At 40.2% G+C, this 24,853-nt stretch overlaps 1 protein-coding gene across 3 annotated transcripts in view; it reads right to left on the reverse strand.

Annotated features, from left to right (window-relative positions):
• Window positions 1–24,853, reverse strand: part of galnt13 (polypeptide N-acetylgalactosaminyltransferase 13) — a 41,901-nt gene that overhangs the window by 14,389 nt on the left and 2,659 nt on the right. For 2 of the 3 annotated variants that reach the window (XM_074694882.1, XM_074694881.1), the window contains exons 2-9: window positions 22,638–22,925; window positions 15,599–15,767; window positions 9,689–9,855; window positions 9,005–9,212; window positions 5,522–5,692; window positions 4,770–4,887; window positions 4,192–4,372; window positions 2,224–2,363 (exon numbers count right to left, since the gene is read on the reverse strand). In XM_074694882.1, the coding sequence (XP_074550983.1) occupies window positions 2,224–2,363; window positions 4,192–4,372; window positions 4,770–4,887; window positions 5,522–5,692; window positions 9,005–9,212; window positions 9,689–9,855; window positions 15,599–15,767; window positions 22,638–22,779 (1,296 nt within the window). In that variant the 5' untranslated portion in view covers window positions 22,780–22,925. The remainder of the gene's footprint in view (window positions 1–2,223; window positions 2,364–4,191; window positions 4,373–4,769; window positions 4,888–5,521; window positions 5,693–9,004; window positions 9,213–9,688; window positions 9,856–15,598; window positions 15,768–22,637; window positions 22,926–24,853) is intronic. The other variant, XM_074694883.1, reaches the window with a different exon arrangement.

Genomic DNA, 24,853 nt, shown 5'->3' on the forward strand with positions numbered 1-24,853 from the left:
TGAACATCCTGATCTGTTACCAGTGTTAAATAATTGCTGCATGCTCTACTGTGGGATAAGATTGGTAATGTTCTGAGTAAAAGACAAAAATGAGTACATATGGAATTACTGAAGTTAATACTTATCTAAGCTATAAAGCCACATTTCCACCAAGCAGTCCGGCTCGGTTCAGAATGGTTTGGCACGGTTTGATTCAGTTAAGACTGATCCCTTTTTGCGTTTCCACAGCAAACTGTGCCCTCTCGTAGTAGGCGTCCTGTAAGCCGGATGCTGAAAGCTGCATCTGTCAAATAACAGTATGACGCCATAGCAGTGCGACACCGCTACTACGACAATGCTAATAAATCCAACGAAGAATTAAAACACGTCACAGTAAATAAAGAGTGACGATAGAAGACATACAGCATTTTGTCTTCATTGTGATTGGCATGTGGCTCTTTGATACAAAAAAGCTTCATTTCAGAGAAGACTGTGTGCCGCAAAAGAAAAACAGACGCTGACACATGGTGAGTGATGATTCTTTGTCCAATCAATGGTCTGCAGTGTTGTAGCTCCACCTTCCGAGATCGGATCGGTTCAGTCTGGCCCCAAATAGTGGGACGGTTTGTCTCGGTTATTTGGGGATCTGTCCCGGGATAAGTCAGTGGAAATGCCACAAAATGTGCGACGTACCGAGACGAATCGAACTGGTCTGCTTGGTGGAAACAGGGCTCAAGTCTTTAGATGTTGAACAGCAGTTTGGTTGAAAAAATGCTTCAGAATTTACAGAAATGACTACTTGATAGTAAAATTTTATACCTTGTAGACTAAATCATAGTTTAGCCTTGGTGTCAAGTTTGGACCGATCCTTTCCCACCGATACCCTATCCAGCTATAAAGCGCTGGACCAGCGCCAATACCCAATACCAGGATCAGATGGTGCATCCCTAATTTATTTCATTAGAAATATATTAACCCTAAAACAAGCCAGTAGTTTTCTTTAGATTTGGACATTTACAAAATAGATTGATAAAGTAACTGTCTAAAAGTCACAGAAAGTTTGGATCATCAACTTGCATAAATCCAAATTCCCCCAATTATCTTCCTTCTTAAGCTGAAATGGATAAAGGATCAGGCATCACAGCCAGTGCACCCTCTGCTTTTACAGCTCCCCCCGACTTTACAGTCAACTCAGCTTTCTAATGAACTCACATCCACACAGCGAAAGCTGAGCTGGCTTTAAATGTTGCCATAGCAACTTCAAATGCCTATCATGCAGGAGCAGAACAGCGTTCATAATTAAGTGATATAAAACCTAATGGCTCCAGCTGTTAAAGAAAGGCTGACTGTGTGTTATGGAGGATGAGAGTCAGTCGGGGGAGAAGTCTGCTTCAGAGGAAGGTAGAGGGAGAGCATGTACTGCAGTACAGCAGAGCAAAGAAATCCTGTCATCCTCAGCTGGATGACTGTTGGAGGATTACAAGCTCATTTCAGCACGAGTTCTTAAACTGACATTACTTTTAAATGCCCCTCCGTCTATCCTGCAGACAGCAGAGTGCATGTCAGCGCTGACTGAGCCCAGTGCTGCTGTCCACACACAGGCATGGGAACCAAGAGGCAAAGTCAGGTCACTTCAACCATGAATCTTTCTGTGTGCCCGGGAATGAACTGATACAAGGAAGTCTTATTATCTGGGAACTAATTAAACATTAAGTCTCAAGCCTTACTGGTGAATTATCACACAGTTCTCACAGTCCCTGTATGATTTCTGCAGGAACACACTGTGTGTTCCACCTCTGGCTGTTGGAGTTATCAGTCAATAAAACGCTCGAAAAGCAGATTGAAAAGAAAGCACTTGCAGGTAACCCTGCCTGGCAGAAGTTCTGTCTGATATTTGTATTTTTCTGTGTTTGAAAATGATTTTTGCCAAGACTGTGAAGAATACATGAGCTTATCTCAGCTACCTGGTATTTACAGCAAACTGTGTAAACAAGTGTCTGGGATCAATACCGGCTGCATGAACATTCCCGTGTTTGTTTACCATGCACATTTAAAACCAACAGCTCAGGCTGTGTGTTTTTATCTGGTGTTGTTCAGCCCTTTGCTAGATCCTCAGATCCTGTGATTTGTCTCCCAGTGATATTGTGTTCCTGAAAGCAGAACCCAGAGGCTACAAGGACATCTCTGCCTGCATGCAAAGCGAGGCTTCGTATCTGGGAGATTAGAGTACAAGAGAGCTCATACTTCACCAAGTGAGTAGTATCTTCTTGGGATCTGGGAGTCCGGGTAGACGTTCTCTAAATACCAGGAAAAGGGTTTGCAGTGTAAGGCCTCTCTGAGAGCTCTGCGGGAGGAAACATCTCCGTAGTCCACACGCATCACACCTGGAGACGAGAAATGAATGAAAGGATTCAGCCATTCAACACAATTTACTTCAGTCAGAACAAACAGCATAAAGAAGATATATGATATGAAAAGCAGAAGGGAGCATTTTGGCATCACTTTTGCACAGTGGGAGGAGTTGGAGCCATTGTGCCTGTTGTTACATACAGTAAATGGTATTTAACAAAGTATTACAACATGTTTATGTTAATGAGCATATCATGTATTTCTGCACCACCATGGCTCAACACCAGAGGGACCCTTTACAAAAACAACCCATTACAACCCTGCTAGAAAAGATGTGGGTGATCATTGCATAATTTCTGTTTAGCAAAGCAGTAACGACCTTATTATTTCTGTAATGAGGACATGTGAGGTAAACTACGCCAAATCCTGTTTTAAATGTGTTGATCTCTGCAGAAAAAGGTCATCACCATCAGAGAAGCCAAAATGTGATAATTATGTAACATTTTGTGCCATGGTTTGTGTTATTTTTGCCAAACTGGAAGCATGTGATGTATCAGCCTCAATGCAACTGAAGACTAAAGGGAGGATTGGACGCTAACTGGGCACAGACGCATACAAACACATTACGCAGATGGTTTCTCCCCAGAGAGCCTCTCACAGACTCAGAGCTTGCGTGTAGAAAGATTCAGGGGGTAATTTATTATGAAAGAGCGTGACTGCAATGAGGGAAATAGAATGCAACTTCCAAAACACCAGCAGACGTATTTAACCTACAGCATCGTCTCTTATTAGAGAAGGAGGAGACAATGCAAGGAGCAGCTTGTCTCACACCACTAATTCTTTGGGGCGTTTTGGCGTCTTTGAAATAGAAATTTCAAGTTGGCAGATAAAAGCTATCAGGGGAAGCCTGCTCCTTCTCCCATGGCTCTCGTGTTCCTCCTTCTCTCTCTGTAGGGTCCAGGTATCACATGCTGAAGGTGATGAATCACCTCTTTGATCTTGAAACCACCAGTGAAGAGGAGGGAAAAGCACTTTTACACAGGATCACCAGAAGCCCCTCCCAAAATCCGGCTGAGCAGCACACTGCGCTCCCGTGTGCCAATAAGTGAGGTCTGGCAGCAGCGTGGCCCAGATCATTCTCCCTAATGTCCTGGAGGAACAGACAGTCATTGTGGAGCCACAATACGCAGGGAGCTTCATCCATCACTACACCGGCTCTGTCTGTACACCTGCCCCGTGGAGAATCCTGCTCCGTCTGAGCGCAGGAGAAGGTCACAATTTGTGCAGGGAGATGGGCAGATTATGGATGATCCCTTATAGGTTGGCTGGCATCTAAAACACTTAACCAGAGATTTCTGGGATGCTGCTGTCTGCTAAAGGGTAATCACATTACTAAACTGACAGATGGAGGGGTACTCATCTCTCAATCAGCACAGCCCTGTTGTTCTTTTTTATTTTTTGGTCTTAGTGTGCTTGAACAGTGTCTGGGAAGAGACTATCTTTACAAAATGTCTGAACTCAACTTCAAAAGAGCTAAAAATGTGTCAAAAAGTGGGAAATAATGAATCTCAGTTTGAGGACGACAAAAGCAGAATTAAGTTTCAGTGTAAGACAGAGAAGAAGGAGAAACATAAATTCTTTAATGAGCCAGATAAAGTAGCATGAAAGACCGACAAAGAGCAGTAATTAGCTCAAATATAACAACAGACAGCCGGAGAGCAGCAGATTTTTCATGTCTGCTTTAGTGCAGAGTGAGTTATCCCTTTTTCTGAACTATGAAGTTAAAACAGCAGGACTACTGACTACTAGTCCTGACTACTACGATTCATCAACAGAACTCTACAGTCAGTCAGACGCAGGTACCTGGTGATATGATGTAGAAAAACTCTTTAAAATCATCCATCCACACTTCTGCCAGCCGCCTGTTGTTCTTGTTGATGACTTGTCCCGTTCCTCCAGGGAAGCTGTACGGGGTGGCCTTCCGGAAAACGTGGCCCACATGTGAACATGTAACGATTTCCAAAGAGCCGCCGCACTGCCAAATCTGTAGACAAAAGAACACACGGCTAGTTTGGAGAGCAAAGGAAGAGGAGACATACAGCAGACGCTCAGGCTGTTTGCTACAGCTTTTTAACCTTTGTTGAGCAAGAATAGAGCTTAAAACCATCATCATTTAACTTGTTTCATCATATTTAATGTATGAATATTTTTTGAAGTTTACTGATCCAGCTGTTCCCCTCTATCAGAGCAGCCGTCATAACAACATCTCATTTTACAAACATCTCTACATTAAACATTTTGCTGCCTTTGCATCTTTTCCTTTAATCTCTCAGATGGAAGTTTCTGTGATCCAAAGAAGAGATGTTAGCAAGGGAAACAAACAAAACAAAGAGAGCTGGCATGTGTTTACTGACAAGTTTGGTGATGTCATTATCTCTTACTCTGAAAGACATCTCCAGGTTCTCCCCGCCCCAGATGTCCATCCCTGGATCGTAGCTTCCTATTTCTTCAAAATAGGATTTGTCTATAGAGAACAATCCTCCTGCCATGGTTGGAGTCCTGCAAGAAACACAGATGAGGCCTCACCAATGGTTCGTCTCTTAATGCTGTGTTTTGGTTTCAGTAAAATCAAATAAGATATCAGTTTGTTTGACATTGTAAACAAAGCGTTAGAGGTGTAATCACTTATGTTTTAATCTTTTCTGTGTTACAGTCAGGCCCTTAATTGAGGAAGTTGCTGCTGGGAGTGATTTGCATACAGATGACAAATAGTGCCTTGTTTTATGCAGCAAAAAAAAAGATTTTCTATTAATAAATTTAATGAGATGACCTATACTTAGATTTTTAAAGAGCACCATCACAGCCATGTGCTATTTAGGACGCTGCCTGCTTCAGTGGGATACACAGAGGAAATGGGGCTATTTTCATCTGCAGATAAAAATGGCACTCTTTCATAATAAGAGTTCTAGGGAAGAACTTTAACTATTCATGTCTGCCTTCACAGAAAACATTCCCAGCTCAAACAAGAAACAATGAACTAACAACTGACCTGAATGTCCTGTCACTTTTTAGTGATTTGACCTCCATAATGTTAATTATATAAAAAAGAGAAAATGATGCCATGCAAGTGGAAAGTCTGGAAGCGGATCCACATTTAGTTTCTGAGGAGGAAGAAAAACATTATCTTTTGTACCTGACAGGAAGTGTTCTGTCTCCCTTGCGACGATCCATCTCCCGCTGGGGAACCGGGTACCAGCGGAAGTTCAGCTTCCAGTTGAATCCTCCATAGGTCATATCTGAGCCTGCCATGTATTCAAACGTCTCATCGCTGATGACATCGATGATAGGGCACACCACTGCTGTCCTGAGAGACACAAAGGAGGAAAGGTAAGATTCTGCGTGGAGATGAGTAAAAGAATGAGCAGTCTGTCAGACGGAAGCAGAAAATAGCCCTCAGAAATCCTTGGAGTGAAAGGAAGAATCTTCAAATGTCCTTTTCTGACAAACTGTCCAACGAAACATGTGAAACTCAAAGTGATGTAAAATATCTTCACATCGGGCTGTCATTAGAAAGTTAAGAAGTTTTAACTGAAAAAATAGTTATCATTATATGGGGCAGCACAAAATATTGACACAGCAATGTTTTGTTGTAAATCATACTATTGTATCATGCTAGATCACAATGTAACATTAATTTATATAAACGTTCGTAACACCATCATATCACTACCTCCGCCAAGGAGGTTATGTTTTTGGAAGAGTGAACATAACTCAAAAAGTAACGAAAGTAATGAAAAAGAAATGAAATTTTCAGGAAATGTTCAAAATGGGATAAGGAAGAAGTGATTACATTTTGGAGGTGATCCGGATCACTGTCTGGATCCAGGATTTTTTAAAGGATTCTTTATAATTGTAAGATAGGGCTGTTTTCACCATATGTGTGTATAACTCCACCATAAATCGTCAGATTGCTTTGCAAAACAATACAAGACAAGGTCACCACAATTCCTGACAGATGTAAAAGTATGATCCAGATCCTGGAAATATTCTGGATACTAAAATCTGGAATATGAAATTTATATATGATATATAAATTATCTTACAAACCTGCAACTAACACCAAACTGTAGCAGACAGTCTGCTGAAAGGTAGTATAACATTAAAGTAGGACTAAAGTGTTGGTGACAATCTTGATATGCTTGGTGGAGGTCTGCACTCTCTGAGTGATTTTGTAGTCATATAATGTATCATTTTTATTTCAAACAACACTACGGCACCTGTAAAAGTGATGTGATCTCTCTCCCACAGTGTAAGGATGTAAGGGTGTGAAATAATCAGTAAACAAGGCAAACAACTGAACTTTGAGGGAGGCGAGTAAAGAGGAACAGAAAAGAATGACTCCATGCATTCCCATTTTTCCTCCAAAACCAACACATCACATTTACAAAGGAAGCAATTAAAATTAACACTGCAGCATTCAGCTCCCAAGTTTTCGAACGTGTGGGCAGCTCACACTTCATGGAGGTGAAAGTGAGAGAAAGTTATGACTCACTGCAGTTTCTAGTCTTCGTTTGAGCCGCTGTGACATTTGGTGCAGATTCATTGTCAGTCTTAAATTCATCATTCAGCAGTTTGTTTACTAAATTAGCCCTGCTGTGCTAGCCGTGCAGAACGGTGTGCTTTGTTTTAATTAGGCCTCTAGGCCCTCCTATGGGTCCCACCCCCTTAGTTGGTGAATCTTCTGATGAAATGCATCAAAGCTTCCAGTCAACAATCCCAGTTAACTCATACTATTTATTTTTTTCATTAATTTCATTTGGTCTACACTAAATTTTGACACATTTTCAAAATCATAACATCTCAATTGGATATCAGCTCTTCTTTCAGCTCTCAGTTTCCGTCAGTAAGAAAAAAAGTTGCAGACAGATTTATAAAGATGGTGAATCGATGATGGAGATAAGATCACTCTAGAGTTAAAATGCTGAGGAGTGAGACATCTCACATCCTCACTATCTCTGCTGAGTGTAGCACATGCAAAACAGCGACAGCGAAGTGTCGGATAAACAGAACACAACCTCATGGGTGCTGACTAATACGACACCATCAAGACGTACATTTTTCAGAGGTGAAGAGCATTTTTCTGCAAAGAAAAGAGCTGCCTACAAGATTTGAAAAGTGGGATTTGCTTTTCATAAGAGGGGTTGGTGAGTGTTTGAGGTGATGGCCCGGTGACATTCAACGTAGAGCCAAATGGTATTGGTTTTAAATGTTCAGTCCTTCAACTTAAAACTTTTTCCTTATGACGCTTTGTGTCTTCATATTAAATTAGAAGCAATTAAGAAGCATTAACATATTGTTCATTTAACCTCCTTTAAGTCAAGTGATCATTCCAATAATCAACTAGAAAAGCACTCAAAGAGCGCAGACCTCCACCAAGCATACTGTGATTGTCACCAACACTTTAGTCCTACTTTAATGTTATACTTCCTTTCAGCAGACTGTCTGCTACAATTTGTTAGTTGCAGGTTTGTACGATAATTTGTTTCCTGACAGTGTTGAAAATTATGATGACCCAGTACATAGTTCATATTCCAGATCTTAGTATCCAGAATATTGCCAGGATCTGGATCGTACTTTTACATCTGTCAGAAATTATGGTGACCTTGTTTTGTATTGTTTTGCAAAGCAATCCAACCATTTATGGTGGAGTTATATACACATATGGTGAAAACAGCCCTATCTCACAATTATAAAGAATCCTTTAAAAAAAATACTGGATCCAGACAGTGATCCTTATCACCTCCAAAATATAATCACTTCTTCCTTATCCCATTTTGAACATTTCCAGAAAATTTCATGAAGATTTGTTTGTTACTTTTTGAGTTATGTTGTTCACAGCCTAACCTCCTTGGTGGAGGTAATGCGTGATTGTCTATTTGTTAGATACAGCTCTTTGTCTGTCTCTCTAGGCGGTGATACATCTGTGCAGAAGAACTTTATGAAAATGAAAAATGCTGTTCAACTGCATTATGTAATAACCTGACTCACAGAGTAGTGATTTTTACCTCAGGCAAATTTTATGTGTCTGACCGCAGATAAGGAATGGATCATAAGTGATTCATTATCAATCCATCCATCTGCTAATGTCAATCTCACACAAACAGCAAAGTAAAAGCCACAAATCAAAGCTCCGCTCTGTCAGTGCAGAGTAAACCAAGCAATCTGTCTCTTAAAAGTCTCCTAAACATGTATTTCACTTTGAACGTGACTCGACTAAAACAGCTAGCATCAGTTGCAGCAGAGTAAACACAAAAACTGAAGCCAAAGTAACTGGATCTTGTTTTTCCTCTGAGGCTGCAGCAGAAGCAGACGATGCAAAAATGATTATCTTCTGCAATCAGCAGAGCCGGGCTCAAACTGTGTATTCAGACCTGATAGTTTGCTGCTCTATCAATATTCAGACTGAGCTTTTGGCTCAAGAAATCATTGATGCAACTTCAGTGAAACGTGATATAGGCAGTATTAATAAATCATGTCGAGGACTGATGAGGCGAAGAAGAAATGATTGACAAGGAGCCCAAAAAGCTGAAGCCATCAGTCCTATTAAGAAAAGGAGTCTGGTGTTGGAGTCAGATCACAAAAACACGACATAGTCTGGTCCGTTTGGTTCACCCACCTGTCCTCTTTGATGCGTGCCAGCAGGGGCTCCAGCCAGCCGACAGTGCACTCACAGTGAGCGTCCAGGAAGGTAATGACCTGACCTTTGGTGGCAGCTGCTCCCCTCAACCTGGCTCTGATGAGACCTGAACGCTGCTCCATCCTCAAGATCCGGACTGGCACCTCCAGAGTCTTCACATAGTTCTCCAGCTTCTCCTTCAGGAAGTCTGTCAGTAACAGGTAAACAAATACATTCTAGCAAGTGTGAGGGCACAGAAAAACAATACCAGGAAACTTTCTGCATCCAGTTTCCAAAGTTGTTTTTCTTGGTCATTAAAGATATCAAAATATGTTTGGGCTCTATAAAACAGAAACGGGCTCTTTTTCTCTAACTTTTTAGCACATTATCGTTAAATCAGGAATAGAATTGGCAGACTAACCTCTGACATAAACAGTTCAGCTGCATAAATCTTCATTTAGTCGCTGTGTATGCTATCTGCCCTTAAAATTGATACTGACTGTGCTGCTTCCTGTGGTGCTGAAAACACTGTTGTGTACTTGTGTCTTGTACTGCCAGTGACTCACGAAGACTCACAAAGTGTTTCCACTGTTGTTGACTTCAGCGCTAAATTTGTGACACTACTGGAGATTATATAATATTTATTTTTTAAGCCTCTTATTAGCAGGAGCGCAGGCTACCAACCTCTCTCGCTGGCATCATCCACTAACACAATCTCTGTGAGGAGGTGTCTGGAGGAGCGGCTGATGACACTGTGAACCGTCCTCAGCAGGGTGCTCCATGCCTCGTTGTGAAACACGATGACAATGCTGGTGTTTGGCAGGTCGTCTGAGTACACTTTGGTCTTACAGCTGACAGAGGGAGAGTTAAAATATGAGAATTAAGGATTGAAAAGTTTCCAAACAAGTAACTCTATCTGAACTATTTCAGAGGCTTTTAGAGGTAAAACTTTGAAATGTTTTCACAGAAAGGAAAAAAAAATATGAGTGCAATTTAGTGAAGCCTCATGTATATTTATATAACGCTTTATTTACTTGTCTGAAAAGATGTATGACTCATCTCAGCAGCCCCAGGTTAGAAACCAGTTTCAGACTACACCACAGGATTGTTACAACAGCCACTTCCTGTAACTATAACCCTTACATGTACTGAGGCTTAAAGCCAATTAATGGTGAAAATTATTTATTGACATAATCATCCTTTAATCTGGAGGAATCCTCAACATTTGGTGCTTAAAGCTTCTCAGATGTTCAGTATTTTAATCAAATGTGGGTGTTTGGCACACTGAGCGTTGGCTGTCATTTGTCATCTTTTTTTCCTACTACATAAAACTGATTAACTGAAATAATAACAAGAACAATGAAAATCTATAACTTTATATCACTTTCCGAATGTAGGCGAAAATTGGGCCACAAAATTAAAGCTACAAGCAGTGATAAGCTGGCCCTCGCCTCCATGTGTCAGGGCATATCGTGACAGCTGCATGTGCGGGAAGTATTAGGGCTGGGACAATATTTTATTATTGTGAAACATTTCTGTCACGATTTTTGGGGTGCTGATTCGATTCAAACTAGGGCTGCAACGACAAATCGATAAAAACGATTTGATGAATCAAATCCATTCACTGTGCTGGGCCATTACTGCATTAGTTTGTCTTCAGTTTATTTAACTTCTTCCTTTTTGTCGGTTTATCAGTGGTTGGTTAGTGGTTGGCAACTAGCTGAAGGTGTATTACCGCCACCTACTGGACTGGAGTGTAGATTACCTGGGCTGCAGGGCTGTATGTGTCACATGTAAACAGATCAGCGTGGTGGAGGGGAAGCCGAGCCGGCAGGTGAGGGAAACAAGTAAACACACAAATAATGGCAGAGCCAGAGAAAGACGTTTGCCCAAAAAAATCCAGAGTTTGGGAGTATTCCACGCTGAGTAAAAGCACACAGCCTGTTAACTGACAAAAATAAACTCAGACAAAATGGCAGTGCGACTGCAATGATCCAGCACTTAAAACGCAAACATGTTGGGCTCATCGATGACGAGCAGTGGAGCTCAACAGAGAGGTAAGGAGCTACAAAATCCCACATACACTCCTTTCATATGTTGTGAAATGCATGGTTTGTCTTTCAGGACTCTTTTTGTCTTTTTATTAAATCGTCACCCTGTTTGAAACCACCAGGAGCTCATTAAACTAATGTTAGCATTAGCGTTAGCTGCTACAGGAAGTAGTAGGGCAGAGGGGATGAACTGTTTGACCTGCAGGTGAAAAGATTGAGGACAATTTTTATTTATTTGCCATTTTGGCCCACTAAGTTCTTCATCTGAAGACACAACAATGTATTTTGTATTATTCTGCCCAAACTATTGATTCTGTAAGTGACAATACATTCATGTCATTTGTTATTCTTTATAAAAGTAGCATCTGGTCAGCTTAAACTATGTTCAAATATGTTGTTTCTTTGTTTATATCTTCAAGCAAACAATAGCCATCAGCTAAAATAACAACACGTTTGGTTTTGTTTATTTTAATTTTACGCATTCTCATCCTTTTTTGCTGATTCACCATTTAATCATTTATATAATCGTCCGAGAAATCGATTACCACATTAATCATTAGTTGCAGCCCTAATTTAAACTGTGATTCTTCAATGGTAACATTTTTTGCAATTTTTAAGTTTGCTTTTTTAACACCAGACCATGTGAAAAAGTTAAATGATGATGATAATGTCTACAGACTATACCAGGAGACACATTTTCCTATAAAATGCACATCACATGAGTCACAGAGAAACATTTTACCTTCTGCTGGAGAAAAGTGGTAACTTTTTTCCAATCCAGTTTATAAACAAAGACTGAAATGAAGAATATGAATTTGAAAAAAAAAGATTTTTTGACAAAGAATCCTGATTTTGATATCGTCAAACAAAAAATCTTGATATATTGTATATCAATTTTTCTCCCACACCTACAAAGTTTGGCCAAGAGTGTTAGAAAAATCAATTAGTGGGTGTCACTTAAACTAAAAATGTAAAAAATAGCTTTTTATTTATTGAAATGTAGAGATTTGTGTCACTGTACAGCTAAATCTTACATCTCTATCCATCATTAAAACCTGAGAGTGGTTCAGGTGCAGCCTGGAGCTGAGCCCACCTGTAATTGGGTGAGGGCAGTGTTCACCATGGACAGGTGGTCAGCCAATCAAAGGGCTGGCACTGATTACTCCAGCACTCCAACCTACAGGCCTTTTAGAATGACCAATAAGCCCTAACTTAACCTCCAGAAGGAAACCCACACAGGAAGATGAAGAACATGAAAACCCCACACCTACGAGCCCAACCTGCCAGTAGATTCAAACCCAATGTCACTTCTATGTGAAGCTAATCCCTGCACCATGAAGCCACCAACCTTTAACAGACCCAGTCTAAAGTTGTCTGTCAAAAACACTTTTTACAAACTGCATTCACAGCGTTGCTCCAGGCTTGCAGCTAGTTACTCTGAATGAGTGACTAAGAAAAGAATCAGAGTCCTGCTGCTTTTCAATTCTGTTGTCAGTGCAAACGCATTGACATGTGAGATTTACAAACAAAAATCCCTGGAGAAAGTGGAAAAATAAATCCAGTGTTGACAGTTGTGTCAGCAAGTCCACGGCTTGATGGGATGTCTGTCAGAGCCGAGGAGTGAGAATATGTCAAACTCTGGACGCTGCTGTAGGGGATGATGCTGAATAAAGAATGAGCTGCGTTACTGAAGTGGACGGCCGGAGCTGGAGGAGGGGTGGGGGAGGTAACGGAGGGTGAAAGAAGCCACTGGAGCAGCAGCATTGCTGGTTTTGTCCTGTCTATTTAAAGTGACAGGACTGACTGACACATCTAGGCCAGGAGGTTGCCTTCAAGACAACTTTGCATGGCTCTGGATGATTTTCACCACAGAGATGGGGGATTTTACTCAGCTGAGCTGTGTTCTGTATTATACATAATGAGAGGAAGCTGCAGCCATTATGAGCTGAAAAACTAGGCTGCAATCAGCTGAATATTCAATTTTTTGCAGTAAAACAGGTCTTCTTCTTCACTATGCAGCATAATGATCTTTGTCTCTGCATCTCCATGCTGTACAAAGTACTGAGTTGGTAATATCATAGTGGAGGCAAGAGTCACAGAGAAAAACTGTAGGTACAGGTGTGGAGAGGTATCCTGTGCCCTCTATCTCTTATCATATCTGACAAGCAGAGCTCGTGGTGTCCACCTCGTGAAAGTGTTTTTGAGCTCTCCATAAATTTCAACATGATAGTGTCTCTAAAAGAGTGTGAAGGTGGCTCCATTTCAGCAGTGCAGACGAATGTTCTCATGTTTCACGTAAATAGCTTCATGGATTTTCACTAAGTAGTCTGATGGATCTTGAGGGACAGTAAACAATTCTAAATCCCATTCAGATGTCAGGCCTAATGTAAACACATTTGGGATTTGATGGATTCTGCATTGTAGCGATGCTGGTAGCTACTGATGTCGGTCATTTTCACTTTGGATACAGTAATGAGGAATGGGACCAAATATTGATGCAGTCATGTACAGTCGTCTTCACTTATTGATACCCTGGCACTAGATATATTGATTCTTTTAAACAAATAATTACTGCACCCTATAGAATTTCCTGAAAATTTAACACTTCCCGTCACTGCTCCCTTATTATGGTTTCACTTATGACATGAGTGAGGGGAATAATAATGGGAAGACTTGTTTTTCCTTTCCCGAAAAGCAATCAGCAAAAGCCCAGTTTTGTATTTGATGTTGTGAAGAAGTTACACAAACTTGTAAAAGTTGTTTAAGTGTTTTTTTCTTATGTGTATATTTTTAATATAGTATTTTTTGTATATTTTGAAACACATTTTTGGTATTAAATCTTCCCCTTTACGGCCTTAACCTCTTGATACCCAAGCTTTTGTCCAGCATGCGTTGCTATTTTATTTGTCCTTGCTTTACTTGTTGCTTTGGGACAAGCTGGAACAAATAACATGATAACTAAACTTTGTCTTTTTACAGGAAGTTACTGGGTATTATTATTATTATTATTATTATTATTATTATTATTATTATTATTATTATTATTATTATTATTATTATTATTATTATTATTATTATTGTTGTTGTTGTTGTTATTATTAAGTTATTAGTTAGTTATTGGTGTTATTGTACATAAATACTCTAGTTTAATTCAGAAATTGGGATATAGTTTTTACCTTTCTCTATTTTACATCTGGAGCTGCTGTTAGGGATGGGTACCGAATTAGGTACTGTCAAAAGTACCAGGAACTGATTCATGTAAGATCAAAAGGCACCATGTTTAGGTACCTAAATGCATCCTTATGTATGACTATGAGGGAGTGGAAGAGTAGGTGATTTTCCATGCTGGACATGAACACAGCATTGCAAGGTTATAAATTGAAAAAATATATATTTCCATTTCAAACAAATTGATAATTTTTTAAACACACTAACACAAAATAGTACCAAATATTGGTAGCGTTGAGTACTGGTACCGATTGCCAAGTACTGGGCATCAGTACTGTATCGTTTCATCTCTAGCTGTTGTAGAAGTTTTTTGCAGATATTCCCACCATCTTGTTTTCACTGAAATGGGTGCAATGTTGAAATATCACCAAAAGATGACATAAGCAGTGTCCCTAAATGTGACTAACAGGTCAAAGTTTAAAAAAAAGAAGGAAGTATCGAGGGTCTGAGAGGCAGGAATGTAACATCCTCTCATATGAGTATGCAGGGTCTCAGGAGGTAAAATACACTGAGGATGAAATCAAATCAGTATGTGCATGACTCATAACCCTGCATCTTTTCAGGTGTGTCTTAAGAAAAGAAAAGTAGTGTTAAAGATTGGATCTGTATTCTATTGATCTGCTTACAATGCAGGCTATGGCTAGAGCCACAACGATTTTGTGCCATCAGGTTACAACATAACACTTAAATTCCTTGCAGTTCCTTCAGTTTCGTGTATCTGTTCACATATTGAGGAAATAGCAATGTGTAAATAATTTGTCTTCGATGATGCTGTGTCTCCAAGGCTCTTTATGTGAAAGCATTCCGGTAAGAAAAAGAAATCCACTAAAAGTTAATCACAAAGATAAATATTCTAGCTGACAGAAAAAAAGGTTTAGGCGAGCAGCTCATTTGCAAATACAGTCACTGTCTGAAGCAGCGGTGAGATTATTTTGGATGAAGAGGGAGAAACCCTGCTGCTTTGCTGAGTCATCCAACACATTTGTCCAACCACTGAAACAGTTTTTTTTTGTGAACCTGGAATAAAGTCTGCAACACTCAAAGATGAAAACACCCAAGAAATAAAAAAATGAAGAACCAGAAGCAGAAAGCTTCAGCCAGAATGTCAGCTTTCTGTAAACATAGTGCCTTAAAATGTGTGATGGGCATCAAAGACGGTGGGCGGTGGAGGAGCAGGGTGAGAAGAACTACAATACTCTGGTCTGCTGAAAAGAGGAAGTGTGCATGTGTTCCAGCAGTGTGTGAATGTGTGTCAACGTGTCAAAATATCAGCAGAGTGAACCCACAATGCATCTGGAAGAAGAAGCTTACGTACCCATCCAGTCGCACATCCGGCAGGCTCCTGTTGAGGGCAATCATGTCGCTGGCCATCAGATTAAACTGGTTGATTTTAAAGAGCTCCTTCATTTTCTCCTGCTCGTCTTTGGGGATGTTCACCGCTTTGCCCATTTCCCCTGGACCCTCGTGGCTGCGAGATATCACGGCTGTAAGGTAACAGACGGTGGATGAAAAAAGATATCTGATGAGAAATCAACCACGTTATTGCTTTCTTTTTTTTTTTTTTGGAGACTTGGGGGGTGAGAAATTAATGTCAAGCTGCACTGTAATATAAATCACTGAGTATATAAGGTCGACTCTTGATAAGGAAACATTATGAGAGGATCTCCCAAGTTATTAAGGCGCTCTAAATTACAAGTGCTCCACACTTCCTTTGCTTAATGGGACTGAGAGTAATGAGAACTGACTGACCTCACTGACCCGAGTCTGTTGGCTCTGGGCCCTGTTCTCGACAGTGGGAGAAAAAGGGTTGTGGTTTGTCAAGAACTCGATGAACCAGGGAACAAAAACTCAATAAATAAATCTAAAACAGACCTGGTTTGCTTAAAAACAAAGCTTTAGTGGAGGGAAGCGATATACATCAGGCATTTGTTTTGGAAATGTGTCGCTTCAATCATTTATATTTATCATTCAAAAGAAAAAGAGTGAGAGGTGTGGAAAAAATGACCTCTAACTTGTACTGAAAAGCACTGAGCTGAGATGAGATGCACAAATTCTGAAGCGGACGTCACAGTCGCACAGCTTATTTTCCATCTCTTAGCGAGAGCTCTGCAGAGCATGCTGGGTCTCTGTCTCTTTAGGAGACTGCTGCAAAGCATGCTCTGCCTCTCTATATGCTCTGTGAAGTGTTATCTTCTATAAAAGTAATACGCCGCAGCGTAAACATAATTTTCCAGATTAGTGTCTGTGCCTGTAGTAATGCACTGCTGTGTGATCAAACAGCGGTTCATGCACAGGCAGCATCTTTACAGGGCATGCACATGTGTACAGTATACTGCTTCCCCATAATAATGCGTAATAACCCTGCATATATAGAAAGTGTGACGACTTTCTCACTTGCATTGGGAGAAAAATACCCCCCTCACACACCAGTGAACAGTGTAAGACATTTAATTGAGATGGTGCAGGCTCTGTGCTTAAGCTCTCTCCTGGCTGCTGTGGCTTCAGCTGAGTGGGTATTAAGGCGCAGCACAGTCCGGAAGCTATATTTAATTTTAGTTTAATCTATTAGGAGGTTTTGAATTCTGAGATTTGGGGGAATATTTTAATAGATGAAAAGAAGAAGGGAAGCAGAATCCTTTCTTCTTTGCTCCTACAGTCAAACGCCTGCAATCAGTGTGAGTACTGTTGCTTTTCCTCCTGCACAGGCAGCTCCCTTCATGAAAGGTAAATAACCTTCGATGGATTTATTACTGTGTCCCTCACAATAATCTCTGAGAGCAGAGGCAGTGATTTTCATGAAAGGGGGACACACGGTTCACATTAGTAGCATGGCCCCAGGTTAAGAGGATTCCCTGTGACCCCTCGTGGAGAAGGGCATGTGTTCACTGGATTGTTAACCTCAGCTGATCCTGCTCTTTTCTTTATGCTGCTGCTGACACTCTCCATTGGGATGGACACAGCTCCAGAGCTGAGCTGTTTGACTGAACAGAGTGTTCATCCTCTCCAATCTATCTGCCTATATCAACAGAGAACACAGAACATCCAGTGACCCATCAACACCCAGGCTTAATCCCATAGGTTATTGTAAAATGTAAATTACATGACCAGTTTCTAATCAAACACCAGAGACATGCAGAGAGCAGAGTGAATTTTAAAGAGACAGGCCTCAAGCTTTGAAGGAATAAGGTAAACATTAGTTCAGCACAGCATTTCCTGGCTCTCAGTTGCAGCCTGTAAATTATACAATATCTGACAAATTGGGATTTATTAGGCACGAATACACACATATTTAATACACTCAACACTCAAATATAGCTGTAGAGCCCTTTAAAGATGGTGTGAACTTTGCACAAATTAATGAGATGTTTTCTATTAGTGCCAGAGCATATCTCAGTTCACTGACTCTGCTGGAGCTTTCTTTATATACTTCAGTTACCCCTGTTTAACTTCATGTGTGCTAGCAGCATAGCCACAAAGCTGTGCTACCAGACTGAGTGATCCTAACAGGTGAATATAACATTAGTAGACCTCTTACTTTAAGAAATGTTAGCTGTATATTATTTTTTTCGCTTTTGGTAGGTTACATCATGATACAATAGCTTTGTCTGGTTAACTTTCTTCATTCTTGATCCATTAAGGTTTGTTTGCCACCCTTCAACAGGCTCTTTTCTCTTCTGTTCAACTTCTGGGTCAAAGCCTGATGTGCTAACTGTGGAGCAGGCAGTCTTGTATAAAGTACTTGAGTAAAAGTACAAGTGTGTTACCATTAAACTACTTTGGTAGAAGTTAAAGTCACCTTTTAGAATATTACTTGAGTATAAGTCTTGAGGTACCTGATTTTTATTGTACTTAAGTATCAAAAGTAATTCTTGATATATAAAATCTACTAAAGTATTAAAAGTATAAGTAAAATTATTTTTTGAAAAGTAAGCAGTTAGATTTTTGATTTAGAAATTTATTGTGGCTTACAGTAAAAGGACAATATCCAGGCACAGGAGAAAGAGGCTTGAACTTCTTCAATAAAAGCTTTCACACCACTGGGCATTTTATCTGGTAGGAAGAATCTTTCACTCCAACATACAAAACCATTTCATGCAAATACGGCCAAGGGTGAGCGGTGTTATCTTCGATAGCACCACGGAGTTCACAGAGTTTGCCACTGTGGTCAACATGCTCAACAGATGCTACCAGAGTATCGTTAGCATCAGCGCCTGCTGCAGGTGCTTCCATGATGGCATCAATGATGTGACATGCCCAGACAAGCTGAATTTCTTCTTCGGGCTTGGCAGTTTGGTTGACATGACAAACAAGCATTACGTCACCATCTCAAATTTCTTCTAATTCTATTTTGTAGTAACGAGTTACGAAAATGACAAGAGGAAATGTATTGGTGTAAAAGTAAGGTAAAGTTTTGGGCAGATTGGGTTGTACACTCAACCCCATTGTTTACGAATGCCAGTCCAACTTTGAGAAATCTGACCACGTGTGATTTCAGTCAGACTGACATTGTACAGTTCAACAGTTTCATTTTTTAGTCGCTTTTGTCCAAAGCCACGTATAACTCAAGCAGGAATTCAGGCAGAAGGAAAAACCTTAGTAAGTGCGACAAAGTGCGACAAGTTATTTGGCTGCAGGTGCTGCCATCAAGTGAAGGAGTTTTTTTTAATACTGTAGAATAATATAACCAACTAACCACAGTCAAATGCTGTAGCAATATACTTCAACCTTCAACAACATTCAGTAATTAGTGCTGAAAATTCACTAAGAGCTAGGTCTGAGACCTTCTGACTCATTTTACCCCTAAGGACAAAGAGGAGAAGGCTCAGATTAAGGCCCATAGTGTTCCCTGAACAGATAAGTCTTCAGACATCTCTTAAAAGTACAAAGGGACTCTGTGAATCGTATAGAGTTTGGTAATTAATTCCACCATTTGGGAACAACAGAGAAGAAGAGTCTGGCTAGAGATTTGGAGCTGCGCTGGGCTGGGAGCATCAGGCGTCTTTCACAAGCAGAGTGTAGTGGGCGTGAAGGACTGTAGACCAGGAAGAGGGACCCCAGGTAGGAAGGAGCTGTTCTTGTCAATGTTTTGTAAACAGATGAACCCAATTAATTCTTTCTTTTAACATCACAGAAACTTACTGTATGAAGGGAATGAAGTTTAGTGCATGTCTGCATCAACATTGTTAGTTGCTGCTATACATCTTAGCTCATAGATAGAACAATCAGTCTCAGGATATATCATGGATCCCCTTCCCCAAAGTGTTTGTGAATCAAAACCATGTTAGTCTGTCTCCATCACTAAGCAGCCTTTAATTCATCTTGTAAAAGCTTATTGCATGGTATAAATTAAATTACTCCTACACAGCGTGAGTTAAAATTAGTTTTCCAGATCAACAGCACTCGTTCAAAGTCGTCATCTGTGAAAAGACTCGCAGTCACAACAAACACGAAGACTTGAAGGAGTCAGATAAATCAGATATATCCTGATGACACACAGGTCAGAGGAGCTTGAGGAAATAAACTCTCTGTGGTATTTTAAAGCCTCTCATGTTCTCTCCCTGACACAGATCATTCATTATAACAGATGACCGCCATCACTGGGGAAGAAAACAGTGGCCCCTGTCCTGTCTCAGGTCAGTCGATCTATTTCAGTGTACCTGCCTGCAGCTTAATCCAAGCAATTACAGTGGAAAGGTTTCTCTCATATCACAGGTATGGAGACACAATCACTCATATTACAATGACGGACAAAAATAAACTCACATAGATCCATCTACATGTCAGCCATTAGACTCATCAACTCAGTTATGACAAAGTAGCATGAACAAATCTAGACTCTCTGTAGTATTCAGGGGCCTTCTCTGAGAAATATTTCACCACTGAAAGGTCTCACAAAAGCTTTTCTCAGCTTTTATAAACACAATATGTTGTAATTAGAAACAGTTCCATTATGATTGTTTCATTGTTACAATTTGAGCATGTGTTTGACTGTATCCTTGTTTTTATTTTAGAATAGAAAATAATCCACTGGCTCTCTCTTCCTGGCGTAGCAGCAATGCTGCTGTAAATCAGAGAACAGACTGTCCCTTTAGCGCTTTTCATTTTCCCAAGGAAGGTTTGTGCAGCAGTGCAGAGTTGTCGGCTCTACTGAAGCTTGATTCACTCCTATACCCGTATTTTGTACCTCCAGCTCTTCCCTCTGCTGTGCTCCGTTTCCTGTCTGTGAGTGTGACCCAGCTAGCATTACATTATATATATCAGAGACGCTCCTGTTGAACAAACACCACAGCACGCCGGGAACAAACACCCTGCAGAGTACTACGCCGCTCTGATGTACATCATCACCCTATCTGCAACTTACTGTGAGAGTACTGAGTGAGATGACGCTCACAGAAAGAACAAAGACTCAGGGCATTAAGGATCAGAAGGCTTGTATGACATTTAAGTGTAATATCTGCAGAGGAATGAGTACCTGGGAATTTGTAGGCAGCTTCTATGAGAGGAGGATGGTCTATAAACACCCTGAGGTGTCACGACTCAGATCTTTCTGCCTTTGTGTGCCATAAATACAACCAAGCTATCGCATAAACAAAAACTTAGATTTGTTCCTTTTGCAGAAGTAATACTGCAGCCACAAAGTACAAAACAGATACTGAACATTTTTATTTAAAAAAAACACCTTGTCTTATTTAACGTACTGCAACAATCAGAAACACACAGATATCACTGGGGAACATTTTTAACGAGAAAATACATCCCTGGCACGAAACTTTGCTTTGTGATGTTCAGACTCTCTGAGTGTAAAAATCAGACTGTTTCTTTTCTTTTTTCTGTTTTTTTCAGGTGAGGCAAAAATAGAGCCGTGAACTTTAAGAACCAATTTCTATCAACAAATTAATGAATTTCTAGCCTGATTTTCTGCAACTGAATGATTTCATAAATGACTGCACTGTGAATAGTTTCGTCGAAAAGTCTCGTCAGCAACTACAAAAATCTCTCAGTCCAGTCTGACAAATCACTGGTTCAGTGAAACATGGGCCCTTGAACTAAGCAAAACAGAGAGCAAGGACTCTTTTTTTTTTTTCTTTTTTGAGAAAAAACAGGCTTGCTTTTATCAACTCTTGCTGCATTCAAACACTGATAGGAATCAAAACAAACCAGTGAGTTTAGTGTGTGAGTATTCTTGAAGGTATGTGATTGTTAAAGGAAGAAGTAGTATGGGTATTTCAGGTAAAAACACTATTCAATAGTCACTGATGTTTTCTGATTGATCCAACAGTTCCTCGCCTCCTCTGCAGACACACTGATATTATGTATAGTATCTTGGGTATAGGAGTTGATTTTTGTATTGAAATGAGTCTCAGTAGCTGGCAGCTCTGCATCCTTTCAACCTAAAAGCAGCTTAGCAAGCCTCTTAGAAACCTGCTTACTGCAGGTCATGTGAGGAAATGAACTCAGCTAATGAGGCCCCGCAGTTAAGTTTGATCTCAGGAACAGCTTCTAGCAAACACAAACATGCGGGGTGTTTCAAGCTGCACGATGTCAATTAACTCAATTTTATTAAGGACTATTTGAGAATGAAATAAGACTGGAAGCCGCAGGGAAACAAGAGAAAGCTTCTTTTCCAAAGATCTGATATCACCACAAGGGTACAGCAACTGTAAAGTCTTTGAACAGCCTGTTCTTCTTCATGTCATCCAGGTACTCTGTGTCATCACGGCGTTGAAACATTTTCTATTTATAATCTGATAATCCCAGAGATGATGTGTGATTGCCTGTTGGTGCAACAATATGAGTTCATTTCTCTTTTGACATTATTTCAGACGAGTTATACTCAAGGTTTACCCCAGGTTTTTTGTCAAACGCACTGCAAAAAATATAATTATGCCATCAACTTTGAAGGATTAGTAAACAGTATGATAGTTTTTGAAACTGTGAAGGATAACTGTAAAAAAAGTTTCAGATTTCTGTGAAGCATGTTGGGGAAAAAGGATAACTTTTGTGCGCTTTCTGTCACTTAAACAAAAAAATATTCTTTGTTGAAACAAATATTTAACAACAAATAAAAGTATTATCAGGATTTAACCTTAAAAAGACTCTAAAGAATTATTTCTCATTCAAAAAGCTTCACACACACATAAAACTTTACTATTAACTTCTTCTAAGAAGTGTTTAATACCTAACTATAAACCCATTGGTCTCCTTAATACTCTGAGCAGAGGAAAATCCAGAAAACTTAGAACCACAGGGAGTAAGAAAGTAAGGGGAGCAAAGCTCCTGGGGGCCCCTGAAACTTCAAACCCATCAGATCTGTTGGGTGAATGAAACATGTCACGTCAGAGGTGTGGACTCACCTCGGAGGGCAGGGAGCAGGGAGCGGTCTTTCCTGTCATCACATTTGTTACACTCGCTGAAGTAGAGCAGCAGGAACACGTCCACCAGCACCCACACTAAAGAGGTGGTCAGCACCACCTTACAGTAGACGAACCGTCGCATCACCTCCCCCGGGACGTCTGCCAGGAAGCCAAACAGGGAGGGCGAAAGCTCAGGAGTTCTCAGTCCGCTGACGAAGCGCTTGAACTGTGGAGACCGGGTGAGGAACGAGGGAGGACAGCAGGCAGGTTTGACCAGGAGGCGTCATCCTACAGGAGAGACAGAAAGAAAGATGAAATTCATGGACTGAACAGTAAAGATGAAAAGCACGGGGACTGTTTTAGTGGAGCTACGGTGAAATTAAAAACAAAGGAGCCTTCTTAGAGTGAGACAACGGGGCGAGTGTAGCTCAAGGTTTAACACAAAAAAGACGCTTTCAAAGAAAATACAATGCAGAAATCAAAATTCTCTGCTCAGTTTTGAGCACATGTAGCAGAGCATCCCAGCTGAGAGAGGATGATCTGTTCTAAGTTAAGAACACACAGTTTATTAAATATTCTGTTACTGAAGAAAGCAGCTTGTGTTGTACCATGGCTGAGTCACACCTGAGTAAAATCACTGCAAGGTTTACATAGGAGAGGTAACCACTGGAGGCGTATGGAAGATATTCAAAGCAGACATAGCTGCAGCTAGCATTAGCGCTAATTTATCAGGTATTTCAGCTAGGGATGCACCAATCCAGCTTTTCTGGTCTTGATACCTGGGCTTTGGGTATCAACCAATACTGATCCTGATCTGATACTAGTGTTAAATAATAACCTGCATGCCCTACTGTGGGAAAAGACTGGTTATGTTTTTAGTAACAGACAAAAATGAGTACCTATGGAAATACAGAAGTTAATATTTATTTGAACTATAAGTGTTAAAATATTAAACAGCAGTTTGGTTAAAAAATGCTTCAGAAATTAAAGAAAAATGACTATTTGATTGTAAAATTTTACACCTTGTAGACTAAATCATATTTAAGCCTTGGTGTCAAGTTTGGACCAATCCGTTCCCACTGAACTAGGATCGGTACATCCCTAATTTCAGCACCACTTAATCACCTGAGACAACCTAAAGCTAAAGCAGTTAATGAGATAATCACACAATTGACAGTACTTCATCACCAACCTATATCCATACCTAGCAATGGGTGCCTTTCACATTTGAAATGACACAGTACTAATGCCCAGTATCTGGTACGTTTTTGTGTGTTTATGTGGTAATAAATATTAATTTGTTAAGTAATAAAATCTTAAAGTTTTTTAATTTGACTCATCCATTCTTCAATTCATAATCTTGTAATGCTGTGTTCATGTCCAGCATGGAAAATCCCCTACTCTTCCACTCCCTCACGGTCACAAGGATGTGTTTTGGTACCAAAACATAGTATCATTTGATTTTACATGAATCAGTACTTTGCATTATAGAAAGAATTTGGTCTGTACCTATAAAAGTACCTAATTCAGTACCCATCCCTTTCCATAGCTGCCATGTAAGATGTGGCCATTACACACATTCACTATCTAATCAAAAGCAAAACTTGTGCCATAAGTTTTGTCACAGACTTCTGACGTCCTGCTGCTTAGTTTGTGAACCATCAGGCGCACGTTAACTTTGGTTTTTAGTATCAGCTCAAAATAAGAAGGAGGAAGTGAAAAACACAGCAATTAGCTTAGGGGTTACTGCTTCAAGTTATATTTAGCAGATCCTGTTACTCCAACCTTGGCATCATAATAATCTGCATTTTCTCTATCAGTTATGTTGAAGTCATGGCAGGTGGCCAATCCAGTTTGTAGCACCGCAACATTTCCTGGCACCATGCTGCTTTACTTAAAACATGACTCCACTGAAGGCAGGAAAATAGCTCCTAAATTTGGGTCAAAGACGCTGCAGCTTTGGTACGAAATCAGTATTAGCAAATAACCTGAGGGAGAGGAGGTATTAGAGTCAGGGGGAGAAAGATTTGAATGATGTTGGAAACAACATTTTATGGTTTTATAGTTAGAAATTAACGGTCAAACTCACATGCATGTTTAATGTGTCATAAGAATAACTTTGCATATTTGACGTTTGTGTGCAGCAGATTCTTGTACATTATCACTTATACAACTGCATAAACTGTCGATATTTGTCCGCATCATTTTCAGTCAAG

The sequence above is a fragment of the Halichoeres trimaculatus genome, unplaced genomic scaffold, assembly GCF_033239565.1.
Source record: "Halichoeres trimaculatus isolate MK-OKI-2021-1 unplaced genomic scaffold, fHalTri1.1 fHalTri1_scaffold_19, whole genome shotgun sequence".
Taxonomy (NCBI): domain Eukaryota; kingdom Metazoa; phylum Chordata; class Actinopteri; order Labriformes; family Labridae; genus Halichoeres; species Halichoeres trimaculatus.